Raw genomic sequence first — 12445 nt, 5'->3', positions numbered from 1 at the left:
GCTTTGTCTATGGCAGCTGCCCAAGTGGCTGTGTTCTGACAGAGACATCCTCTTGAGTAACACAGGTGACTGTAAGTGATGGGGTCTTAGGCAGACTTTCACTGTGCTGAGAGATTTCCAGGGTCATCAGAGGAAAAGACAAACCATGAATGAGCAAGCAAAAGCCCAAACCATCAGAAGAGGGACACTGGTGCCACTCTAATGTGGGCCAGTCTGCCACTTGCAAGAACCCAGAAGTCTCATGGGGACCCAGGCCCCTTGTTCCAGATGGCTGAGTAATGGCTGTCAACCTTTCTCTCTGTATTAAGAGTACAAATGAATCCCAACACCTTTTCCCAGTGACCAACCCAGATAGTACTTGTACACGAATACAAATGTCATACTTTTATTAAAACAAATGCAAGAACAATGCATTTCAGAGCTGAGTAAAAAAACAAGCATTAAGTTAAAAACATGGTTAGGGTTCAGACAATCAAACACAGTTTTAAAGGAGGTGATTCCCCCTGTTCTATTGATTAATTCAATACATCATAAAAATAATTTATATCTATCAAATACCTCATTTCCAAACAAATGAGCTGGACAGGGCCCTGGACTTTTCTCAGCTATGCACACACTTACTGTATGCCTCCTCCAAATTTAAGGCAAAAATAGCCTGTCCTATTCAATCAGAGGGAAGGCTCTGGTCAGCAGTGGGCTAGCTCAAGAGCACTGGTTCCTCTGCTCAGAGGTCCTCCTTAGGCCCCACAGTCAGAAGCTGGGGTGGGACACTTGGGCACTGGAGTCATTTCCAGCTGTTGCGTCATTACAGAAGGAAGTTAAGGTCCTGGCAGGCGGGGCTAGGTTGTTCGGGACACTTCTCTAGTCTTAGCTGATTAGGTTTCAAGATACCCATGGGACAGGGTAATGGTCGTGGTGGTGTCAGGATGCCGAGGGAAACAGACCTGGTACCTTTTGCTGAACAAAGCTGAGGGAGTTGGCTGGGAGCCGCTTCCCTCAGTCTCTCAGGCTTCATCAGTCTTCTGGGAATACTGGGAAGAAAATATCCGTGCAATCCTGCGAGTCTCTTCCTCAGGAAGGTTGGGAGGGAGGGAGTTAGGTCTGGGACGACCAGGCCTCTGGACGAGGGCTCCCTTGGTGGCTTCACTCTTGTCCTGGAGAGGAGGAAGTCAGCAAGATTAGCACCGAGGATATAGCATTGCCAGTGGGGGATTTTGGTCCTATGGCTAACACTTCTGCAGAGGTGCCAGGTTTGCACACCACCTCATAACGCCACAGTTCAGGTGCAATTAGTTCAAGGTCGGATAGTTCTGAGTGGCAGAGCTGTGGTGGGAATCCCACCTGTGCAGCACCGCAAAGCCGTGTGCTCATTCACTTTTTCCTTTTTGCCATACTGTCAGGTTCCTGTGCTGAGGGGGCTCAGACCTATACAGTGAGCTGCCTGGGCATGTGGATGGAGTAAGGCCCCTAAGGAAGAGATGGAGGCCAGGTAGGGAAGAAACAGCATGGAAAGGAGTAGAGGCCGTCACGATGGGCACTGTCTTCGGCTTCACAGCACACAGCCTGCCCTAAGGGAAGATCTCTTTCCTGACCCCAAATCCACCAGCCTTCCCAGGCCGATGGAGCAATGAGACTCTACCACACCACTCCATTTCCCCAGCTGGTACCCTGTAAGCCTGCCAACAGGAGACAGGTCCAGCTACAGAAGCTCCAGGATGAGTACACTCAGAAATCCCACTGTTCCGTTCTATAGGAAAATATATGTCAAATGGAGGCAGAAATGAACAGAGTAGATCCTGGCTCTGTAGCTCAGAGTTAAACATGCAAGACACAGTGACTTACCCAAAGAATGAGGGTAGCAGCCAGAGTGAGATAAGGAGGATGAGAGCTGGTTATTTCTCTCTATAGTTTGGGTGCTAGTTTCCCAACCATGAACAAGGGGGCTGGGCAAATAGGATGGTCTTTGCCAGTCTAGAGCTCTAAGCACCAAGGGAAGATGGACAAGTTGAGCAGGCCCTTAGGCAGGCTTTCCTGGTGACCCAGAATAAGCAGTACCAGGCTGGGCTGCATGACAGAGCCTGAGGGTACAGCTCTGTGTTCCGGGCAGGTCTAGGCAAACGGGAAGGATGCCATTCGTTGGTTTGTAGCTCTTCCTTCCAAAGTAACACCTCAGGCCAGGGGAGGGATCAGGAGCCAGTGTCTCCATGTTGTCCCTGGCTCCAGACTGGGCTCTCCTGAGGTCATGAGCCAGAGGGTTTAATACATACGACCCCAGGCAGGCCAGGACCTGTGAGAGCAGTGAGCTGGGACATGATGACCTGGTTTACATCAGGTGGGAAGAGACTTCTCTTGCAGCAACTGCCTCATTCATTCCTTCTAGAACCAGTGGTTGCTTGTCTACCGTGTATACATCCTTCCAGTTCTCTGCAAGACTTTTAAGCTTCTCTGGGGGATTTGGTGTTTGGAGGTGACACTAGTCCCATTCAATTCTTGGGCTGTAGCTATAGATAGATCTTTAGAGTCACTAGCTGTGGCTTACACTACATTTTCTTTTATGCATTTTAGAACTGCATAAAACAGACAAAAGAAATGTGAAAGGGAACGAAGAGACTAAGCCAGATGGGAAACAGGTCTTGACCTTTACTTAGGAGCCAGGGTCTCACCACGCATCTCTGACCACAGGCATTGATTTTTAATCACTTGTCAAATCCTAAGACCAGATCTCTGTTTCCACACTTGTTACAAGTTCATTCTCTACTTTAGAGACTTAAGTAGTTCTGCTCAGTTCATAAAATGACCATCACAGACTTCTGCTGGTGGCTCATCAAGCCTTCTGTAAGCTTAGGACCTACTCCCTCTGATCAACCCATACGCCAACAGGCAGGCATGATTCCTGTCCTCACAGAGCTCCTTAAGATAGAAGGGAGGTGAACACACGAACTACCCACCAGTCACAGAGATGAGGTTTGGAGTTGGCAGCACAGAGAAAGGAGCCCATTAGTAAGAGTTGAAAAGGTCCAGGTAGACTTCAATGAGTTCCAGGGTCTAAGACAGGCTGAGTTTCATTGAAGCTGGGGTGGGAGTGAGGCCACCCACAAGGAGGAAGGGCATGCACACAGGCCTACAGCTACTGCTGGGTCCTAGCATCCTTGGAGCTGGAGCTAAGGTGGCTGGTTCAGCCAACCTTCCACATCCACACCCAGACCCAGTGACCAAGGAGCCCTTATCTATATGGCCCAGGCCTAGGCTCAGGGCAGAGGGGGTAGAGATACACATGCTCAGTAGTAACTGTTGACTTTAAAAGGGTTTAACAAACATCTTGATTAGTAAGTACTAAAGACTATCAGAGTTGCCACTGCAAAACACATAACCCTGAAGGTCTGGGCAGATGGAAACGGTTCAGGGCAGGGACATCCCCAGATGTATTAGCCATTCCTCTATATACGCCCACGCTCCTACTTAGGGGAGCTGCAGTACAGCAAAACCAAGCTTTCATTCTCACCCCAGGCAAGAAGCTAGGCCTCATAGGTCCTGAGCAGAATCAGGGTTTGCTACCTCCTCAAGGTATGCTTAGTGCTTGGGTAGGTATGTGCTCCACAGCTGTCCCCATAAGAGATCCTCTGCGTTGGCTCATGGCCGAAGCTCTGTTCTCTTCTAGAGCAGCTCCCTTAAGGGAGAAAAAACACTGCAGAGATAAAAAACTGAAAGGAAACAGCTGCCCTGCTCAGCCAGGCTGCCTGGGCTGCTGCCTCAGAGGCTGTGTGAGGGCTCTACACAGCTGCCACCTTGCTCAACTTTCACCCTCTTGGCTGTCTTCCGCTGGGGCAGTGACAAGGACTTCCCAGACACTAAAGACGGCAGAGAACTTAGCAGCCACAGTAGGAGTAGGGGAAAGTGGGAACAGGACACTCAGACGGGAGTCCCAGGCCTGAGCGGAAGGTGAGAATCTAACCAGCCCAGCTACAAGCACGGTTGGCTGTCCCAGCTCACTCTCCACTCGTGTTAGCACTCCACCCTCAGGGCTCTTCTACCCCCATGCTCCCTCTCTGCCTCACTGCCTGGTACATTCGTCCTTCTGAGAAGCCATTTCTAAGAGGTCCAACCCACAGGACGCCTGCTCACACCATCACTGGCCCTCAGTTTCCACAATGAAGGGCGCAGGAGAGCCAGACAGACTCCTTAGCCCACTAACCAATGCTGACTAGTGGGAGGTCTCCAAAGTCCAGACTCCAGAGAGGAATGGGTTAGAGCAACAGTCCTGGTGGAGTTCCTATTTCCTGCTGCACACCAGCTTGTCTGCAGCTCAGGTCTAGATGGGCACAGCACATGGCAACAGGTCTAGGCCTTCTCTGGGAGGCCCCCATCAACTTTCCATCTGGGTCAGGTGAGGTACCAGCCAGTTTGCAGTTCTGGCTTCTTTTTTACTCCTGTACATCCTTGGCCAGGTTGCTCATTTCCTTTTAAAAGCTTTAGGTAGCCTTTAGAAGAACCTTTCTGTGACCTTCAGGGGTAGGGACTTGGTGGCTCAAAGAAATGAGGCACCAGGTCTAGATCTCTTGCTAAGCAAGAGGGGCAAGCCCAGCCTTAAGGCCTGGGCCACAGTCTGAGACACAGGGGCCCTGGTTGCCTTGGACCTGACTCTTTCTGGTATGATCTGGTGACTGTGGGACTGTGCATCTTTCTGGTGCTACATGGTTTAGGAAGAACAACGAAAGCAAGGAAATTTCTTTGGCCCTAGGGAGAACAGGAGCCACAAAGCCTTAGCTTCAGTGACTGCTGTGGCTAGGTGTCATGTGGGCTGTACTCTGGTCTGGGCCCAGCCAGCTGCTATGGTTCAGGAATTGCTCACCAACTTCTGGGGCTGTCCTGCACCTTGCTAGTGCCCTCCCTCCCTGGTCCGAAGCTTTGGATCATGGCCCTCTCTCCCAACATTTCTTCCCTACAATTACTCCCCTCCCCTCCACACATGCCAGAAGAACAGCTTAGAGGTAAGACATCTAGATAATAATGAGAGTGAAAATAAGACAACCAACACTCGTGGTGCTCATTGTATTGTGGCAAGAAGTGCTCTAAACTGCATATCTAACTAAGTCATTCCACAAGGCACTCCGGGTGACAGGTTCTATTACACCCACTTTTCAGATAAAGAAAGCGCACAGGAGTCAGGTAACGTTCCAGCGTACATGGCTATAGTCACTGGCAAACCTCAACTTTATAAACTTTGGTTGGATTCAGAAGTTACGTTCCTATACAAAAATCAAGTCAGTGCTACCTCTCCAGAGAGCACACTGCCCGCGACCTTAGAAAGCCAGCAGCAGACCCACAGCTAGGACTCTCAGCTCACCTGCTGGGCCGGGGCTCCTCCATCCCTGGCAAATTTGCAATGCTGTGGTTTGGCTGATGGAGGTGGGCAGCTCAAGGCCTCCTGGCCATGGTCTTCTACTTCCTGCCGCCTACACTCACTGTTTATGGAGAATTGTGTCTGGCCCCATGCCTGTGGTTAACCAAGGGCTGTTATATGAAGCAGGCAGAGCCTGGGCTTGATAGGAGATAGGGGGAGGCACAGAACAAAAGAGGACTCATCTCACGGGAAAGAAGCAGTCTGAAGGCAGAGCAGAGAGGCAAGGCTCAGAGGACAGGTTGCTTCTTGCTCTTTAATTCCTAGCTTGCTGACTGTTTTAGCCCAGGGCCCCTCTCCTAACTCTTCTCCACCGCCTACTGTTGCTACCACCCAGTTTAGTTGATTTCCTAAGGTTTCTTCTCTCCAAGTTGTATAACTCTCAAAGCCTTTCCCTTTCCCTTTGCTGAATTCTCCTCAAGCCCTGACAAGGCCTTGTCCTCCATATTTATTTGTTGGCTCCATTTCACAAGTGCTGGTGTAGGTAAATGGTATTTGAGAGGCTATGAGTGCTCTGGAGGCCAGAGCTTCTCCAGGGACCAGAAGCTCAGGGGAGTGTGAATCTGCGGAGCAGCTGCCTGGTATGCACAAAACCCCAACTTTGCTCCTAGCACTGCAGAAATAAAAGGAAGCAGGGCCCACGGCAGAGGACTTTAACTTTATAGGCAGCTCCTCCATCTCCTGTTCCTAAAGAGCTGGCTCTGCTGTGGAGCTGCAAGCTCCCTGTAAAAGGGGCCATCAAATCTGTCTTTCCCTGAATCTAACTAGAACTTTGGCCATATCAGCCAGAAGACGTTCAGTTCTAGTTTAAAGCTAAGGACTCCTTTCTATTCCTGCCTGTCTTATCCTCACACTCAGCTGCTCTGGCTCTCCTACTCACTGATGGGAAGTCACTAAGGGTTCTGAACAGAGAAGTCATGTGATTTATCTTAAAGGTTAACAGATGCTCATGGAGAACGGGCTGCCAGGGGCAGGGCAGAAGCAGAGAGGTTAGATGGCATCTCCTGCAATGACAGAGGAATCAATGGTGTGGAACAGGTGCTGGCAGAAGGAATGGTGAATAGTTAGAGTAGGATGTTGTGGTGCTTTGAACAGGTACGGCCCCCACAGATTCCTGTGTTTGATGCTTGCTTGATCTTAGTGAGTGACACTCTTAGGCTGTGTGGCCTTGTTGGAGGAAGTGTGTCACTGTGGAGACAGGGCTTTGAGGTCTTAATGCTCAAGCTATGCCCAGTATGAAACACATCCAGTCTTCTGGCTGCCTTTGGATCAAGACATAGAGCTCTCAGCTCCTTCTCCAGCACCAAGTCTGCCTGCACGCTGCCATGCTTCCCACCATGATGATAATGAATTAAATGTCTGAAGCTGTAAGCCATCCCCAGTTAAATGTTTTCCTTTATAAGAGTTGCCTTGGTCATGGTGTCTCTTCACAGCAAGGGAAATCCTAAGACAGAAGTTGGTACCAGGGACTGGGGTATTGCTGTGACAGGCCTGACCATGTTTTTGTTTGGAGGAATGTGGATTTTGGGACTTTGGCTTAGGAAAGGAGAAGAATGCTTTAAGTAGAGCTTAATGGGCCATAGTAGCAGAAGCATGATAGACAGTGGTGCTGAGGGTGATCTCAACTGTGGGGGCCTGGATCAACAGGCTTCAGAGGAGAAGAATTGTAGTATGCTGCCTGGAGATCATTCTTGTGATATCTGGGTAAAGAAACGGCTGCTTTTGCCCTTGCCTGAGGCTAAGGTAAAGAGATTTAGATTAATTACATTGGCAAAGGAAGTCTCAAAACAGCCTAGCATAGACTCTGTCATGCGGTTCACTCTTATGAAGAGTGTCTTGATCAAATGTAGCAAGCTGAGAAAGGAAAAATATATAATGTATGGTTCAAGGGTAAAAGGGGCACCAGGAAATAAATCGGAGTTAAATGCTGTGTTCAAGGAGATACTCAAATTAAAGATATTAAATGGAATTAAGGGATTCCACCTAGCTAAGCTTCCGTCTTGTGAAAAGGGTGTTCCCCAGAAGCTCTCCACATACTCATAAAAGCAAATCTTTCCTTGGGGGCCGAGAGCACCACCTGCTCTTGCAGAAGACAGGTTCAGTTGCCAGCACCCACGTGGTGGCTCACGTCACTTGTGATTCCAGTTGCAAGGGATCAGATGTCCTCTTTTGACCTTCAGGGGCACCAGGCATGCATGTGGTATACATACATACACATGCAGGTGAAACACTCATAAAAAAAAAATCAAAAAGCCTTCCCTTGATTTCCTGAGTCACACCAGCCACCTACTCCTCTGCTCCAAACTCACATCCATCATCTTTACATCTTAAGACTTTATAACTTCATCACATACCAATGAATCCATGTAACGTAAGTAAATAGTGTAGCACAATAAACAAACCGTAGCCCTGCAATGCTGTCAGCTAATGATCAGCATGTTCCTACCTGCCCCTCCACCTCCACACTGTACAACACTGTAGTTACAGCTGCCAGGAGCCAAGACAGACCTTCAACTTGCTGAAAAACAGACAGTACACAACATCCTGGAGAACAGTAACAGTTATCTATGTCTCATCAGAAAACAACGGAAGACCAAAGATGGGGATTTTACTTTTTCCCCAGTGTCTCATCAGAGGTTATCTCGAACTTCTGATCCTCCTGTCTCAGCCTCCCAAGTTCTGGGCTTATAGGCATGCATCACCATGTGCTGAGGCTTGAACCCACGGCTTTGCACATGCTAGGTAAACACTCTGTCATCTGAGGTACACACCAGTGAGCTAGCTCCAAAATGCTAAAAGAAAGAGAATCCAAGTTGGAATTCCATAGCCAGTGAAAATCATCACTTTCAAAATAAAGGCGAAATAAAGCTCTCAGAGAACACCAGAGAGCTCTGGTTACCAGCAGGTCCACAATAGGTGAAACTGCCCCAGCACCAACGAGTACGTGAAGAATGAAGTGCATGAGAATAGCAGGTATGTGGGTAAATAGCATTCTTCAAAGTGAAGTCATCGCATGTATGTCTGTATATGTGCATGTGTTCGCAGGTGCACGTGTCCATGTGTGCCAGAAGTCAATGCAGAGGGTCTTTATTGGCTTCTTAGTATTTGAGACAGAGCCTTCCAGTGAGCCTGGAACTTGTGTTTTGTCCAGATTGGTTGGCCAGTGAGCTCCTAGGTCCTCCTGTCCCCTCCCTCCAATGTGCACTGCCACACAGCTTTCATGTGGTGCTGCGGATTTGAACTCAGACCCTCCTTATGCTTGTGCAGCAGGCTCTCCTTCCATTGAGGCCATTTTTGAGACTTTCAGAAACTGCAAACTGCCCAAATGTAATTCTCACTTAAATATAAAGCAAACGTGAGACACTCAAAGTTCTGACAACCCATGGCAATTACTTCAGTGCTTTAAACATTTTGAAAAATATGTTTCTCTGAACTTCTGGTACCTATGTTATTAGTGTCAAACTACATAACTGATGCTAAAGAGTGATGGTATTTACTTGGGAATAAGCAGGAAGCACTGCAATGTAGAACAAGTGCGCCATGGAAACTATGGCGTCCAAAGTGGCCTCCCCATAATGGTCACAGACAATGTCATAAAGGACATCATGGGTTCAGCTCAGGCTGAACTCTGACCTGGGAAACAGAAGGATTGCTCGTGGAAAAACAAAAGCCTAAAATCAGCATTCCTCAGAAACTTGTGAAGTAGGTTTCTGTCAGAAAAACTTTGCTTATGTGTCCCAACAGACAACTATTTCTAGACATTGGGGCATCTAGCTCCCTATTAATACATACCTGTAACACATATCAAAGTCCCCACACAGCTCCCAGGCTCTTCTGGGTAGCGGTCCCTCCCACTCCCAATCCCACCCCACCTCTAACTTCCAGGATGCTCCAAGCTTACATGCTCCCTCCCTGACACAAACCTCTTTAAAACTGGTAAGGCTTTCCCTGCCTTTTGCTATTTTATTCTGTGTCCCTTGGAAGTTTGAATAAATATTTCTACCCACAGAGTGGTCTTGTTCGGTGGTTTCACTGTCCCCTCATCTACAGGAAGCTTCTAAAGGCAATAAAGAAGACACATTCATTTGAAACAATCCTGGCTACAAGGACTAATAGCAAAAGGGAGTCCAAGGACCAGTAACACAGGTGGCAGCCGTCCAAGGCTGAATCAACAATGCTAGGCAGATAAACTTACAGAAGTGCTTTTGTGAAAGACTCCAGCTATCAGGCACACATGCACAAGGTTCCCTTCTTCAGAACTTTCCAGTTTATCATTAACATTGCTGGAGCAAGACACGGCAACTCCACTTTGGTAAGTTCCATACTAGCGCCTTACACACACAGGTGCTCTGACTTTCAGCACCAGCATGCTTCCAGCCTAAAATCCATCTCCTGGGGTTTCCTGGCCTGGGACCTTCCAGTGCTAAACGGGGCAGACTGGGATGACACTGGTTATCCTGAAATCCTACGGAGAGAAGTGGTCCCAAGGGCAGCAAGCAGTGGAGTGCTGCTATGGGCAAGCCAAGGAAAGGCGAGAACTGCACAAAGCTCATCTTCCTGAAACTCAGTGTGCCCTTTAAGGGAAGGGAGACTCTCATCTCTTCCTTCTCCCACTCTGTCTGGAAAAGACCAAAGACAGCCTGTCCCTGGGGGAGGATGCACATTACAAAGGCACAGACATGGAAACAGGAACAACATTTTGCCTGGCAGTTTTGTCACAGTGGCTGGCGGAACGCCGCCTGCGGTGCGTGACTCACTGACCCTTCACCCACTTGGCCCAGAGGGCGGCAGGGAGAAAGACTCAAGTGTGCCTACTTAACCCTCGTCCTGCTAGCCATTCATTATTAGCTCGATGTTACTTAGAGCAAAACTGAGACTCAGTGAGGTCAAGCCACAAAGCCTAGCTCCCTCCTTTACTCTCTAGAAGGTCTAGTGTTTTGTTTCATGAATGCTGGGTTCCAAGGTGCTTGGTACTAGACACAGCCCCCAAAGCCTCGTGTAGGTGTTGAGGCCATGTGAACTGTGAGAAGAGGTGCAGAGGACAGAGGTGAGCCAGAGAAGGAGTAAGTGCACAACAGGTCCCTTGAAGATGCAGCATCTGTACCCCTGGAGGGGATTGATGGAGACAGGCAGGACCTCAGGTGGAGCTATCTGATAAATACATGTTTTGTAAACACACTGGGGAGGCTGGAGAGGGGGAAGAAGGCCAGTGAACGGCTCAGACACCTCAAGGCTTCTCCTGAGAATCATTGTACAACTGTCTTGGCCTGTTAGCTGTATAGAACTCTAACAGGGCTCTCAGGACGGGTCAAAACTGACTCTATCCCCTATCAACCCAGCTTCTGGGGAGTGGGAAGTGTTTACATTGTTAACTGCTAAATGAAGTCAATTTAAACCAAGCAGATAAGTGGAAAAACATTCCCACGGGCTGGGTGTGATGGCACACTGTAACTTCAGCACTCAGGAAGCCCAGGGTCCTGAGCTCAAAGTTAAAGTAAAACATCAAAGACAACACACACACACACACACACACACACACACACACGTGTGCACGCAGGCACATTCACATGAAACAAAGCAGCAGTGTTAAGATTTTCAGGCAGAAAGCGGAGGGTGGGGTTTGGAAACAAAAACTGGGATTCATTTGACTCCCCTGAGGGTCTGGAGTGCTCTGGCAAGAGGCTCAGCCTTTATTCACCAGTTTCTTCAAGTGTAGATACACTGTACATGCCTTTTAGATGCGGACAGGAGGCTCTGAGCCTCAGTTTCCTCATTGCTATGTTTGGATAGTAAGTGTTCCTCCAAAAAGTCTCATGTACTCAACACTGCAGCCCTGCTAGTGGCACTATTTTGGTAGGTTCTGGAAGTTTCAGGAGGTGGAGCTTGGCTGGAGAGAGGAGATGAGCCTTTGGTGGTTACAGTCAGCTCACTGGTCCTTCTCTGTTTAGCTGCTCCTTGTCTGCCGTGAGGTGGGTAGCTTCTGTCACATCAATGCAGCCAAGGACTAGGGACTGAAATCTCTGAAGTAAGCCTTTTCTCCTCTAAGTCGCTTCTGCCAGGTAGCCTGCCAGTGTATTTGCTATAAATTATTTTCCCCAGAGGGCATCCAATGAGGAAAAGCAATCATGTGGCTCCCAGGGACATGGAAAGGTAGCTTGGGGCAGCTTCACTGGTATGGCTGGACCTTGGACAGCTCCTTTTCCTCTTTTTAAAAAAAGCTGAACTCACACAGCGCAGGCTACAACTCCTGATACCCCTGAGGGAATCAGAGGCCTCTGACACTATACCTGGCTTTGTCTGTTTGTTTAGGATTTGTATTACACAAAGACACATAATTTATCTACATAATCTATACTATATATCTACATAAAATAATATCAGAATATACGATAATTGTTGTTACTTGTAATAAAGACCGGGAGCTACATCCGAGCAAAAACGTGGAGGACTGAGTCTGTACCCATGTTCCGGCATCCTGCTGTTGGTGATGAATAGTTATGAAGGTGTTTGTAAACAGCTACTAGGCACACTGCTTCTACGACTCTGCTCTCCACGCAGACCTGACTGGGCCGTCATGGCCCCGTGGGGATGCACCTTTTAATTGTGGTGTCCTCTGCTGGTACCCCCTTTGCTTGGCTGGGGCTCCCACAGTACTCATCTGAGAGACGCTTGCTCGTACTGTGTGGCTTTTACTTCTGTGTCAGTCTTAGCTGACAAGGCTCTGCTCAACTTCATGTTGTCTGAGCTCCCTGCCCCGTGTGAGACCCATAGGATATTCTCCAAGCAAGCATGGAGGGTGACCACTGGAGCAGCTTCTCCATGCTGACTGGATGGGAGAGGAAGAAAGTCGCTCTCTTACCTGGTCAGTTGTGGTTGGTGGTGGCAAAGCTGGAGAGTGTGAGAGCATGCGTAGAGAGGCCTCCAGCTGCTGGGGAGGCAAAAAGAAGTTGGGCACCACAACAGGTTCTGGGCTGCAGCGGTAGCTAAGGAACGAAAACACCTAAAAGTGTACCCTCAGGCCAGACCAACACCCCACTGGCCTCAATC

At 48.7% G+C, this 12445-nt stretch overlaps 1 protein-coding gene across 1 annotated transcript in view; it reads right to left on the bottom strand.

The window, feature by feature from the left end:
• Positions 1-369: 369 nt before the first annotated feature.
• The window catches only part of C2cd3 (C2 domain containing 3 centriole elongation regulator), a 93656-nt gene continuing 81580 nt past the window's right edge, over positions 370-12445 (bottom strand). Inside the window, exons 32-33 of the mRNA XM_055623307.1 lie at positions 12258-12369; positions 370-1154 (exon numbers count right to left, since the gene is read on the bottom strand). Coding sequence (XP_055479282.1) covers positions 1005-1154; positions 12258-12369 — 262 coding nt within the window. The 3' untranslated portion in view covers positions 370-1004. The remainder of the gene's footprint in view (positions 1155-12257; positions 12370-12445) is intronic.

Source organism: Psammomys obesus, unplaced genomic scaffold (genome assembly GCF_907164565.1).
Source record: "Psammomys obesus unplaced genomic scaffold, mPsaObe1.curated_primary_1811, whole genome shotgun sequence".
NCBI lineage: Eukaryota > Metazoa > Chordata > Mammalia > Rodentia > Muridae > Psammomys > Psammomys obesus.
Note: the sequence above shows the minus strand (reverse complement) of the source record. Positions and strands in the feature narration are given on the sequence as shown.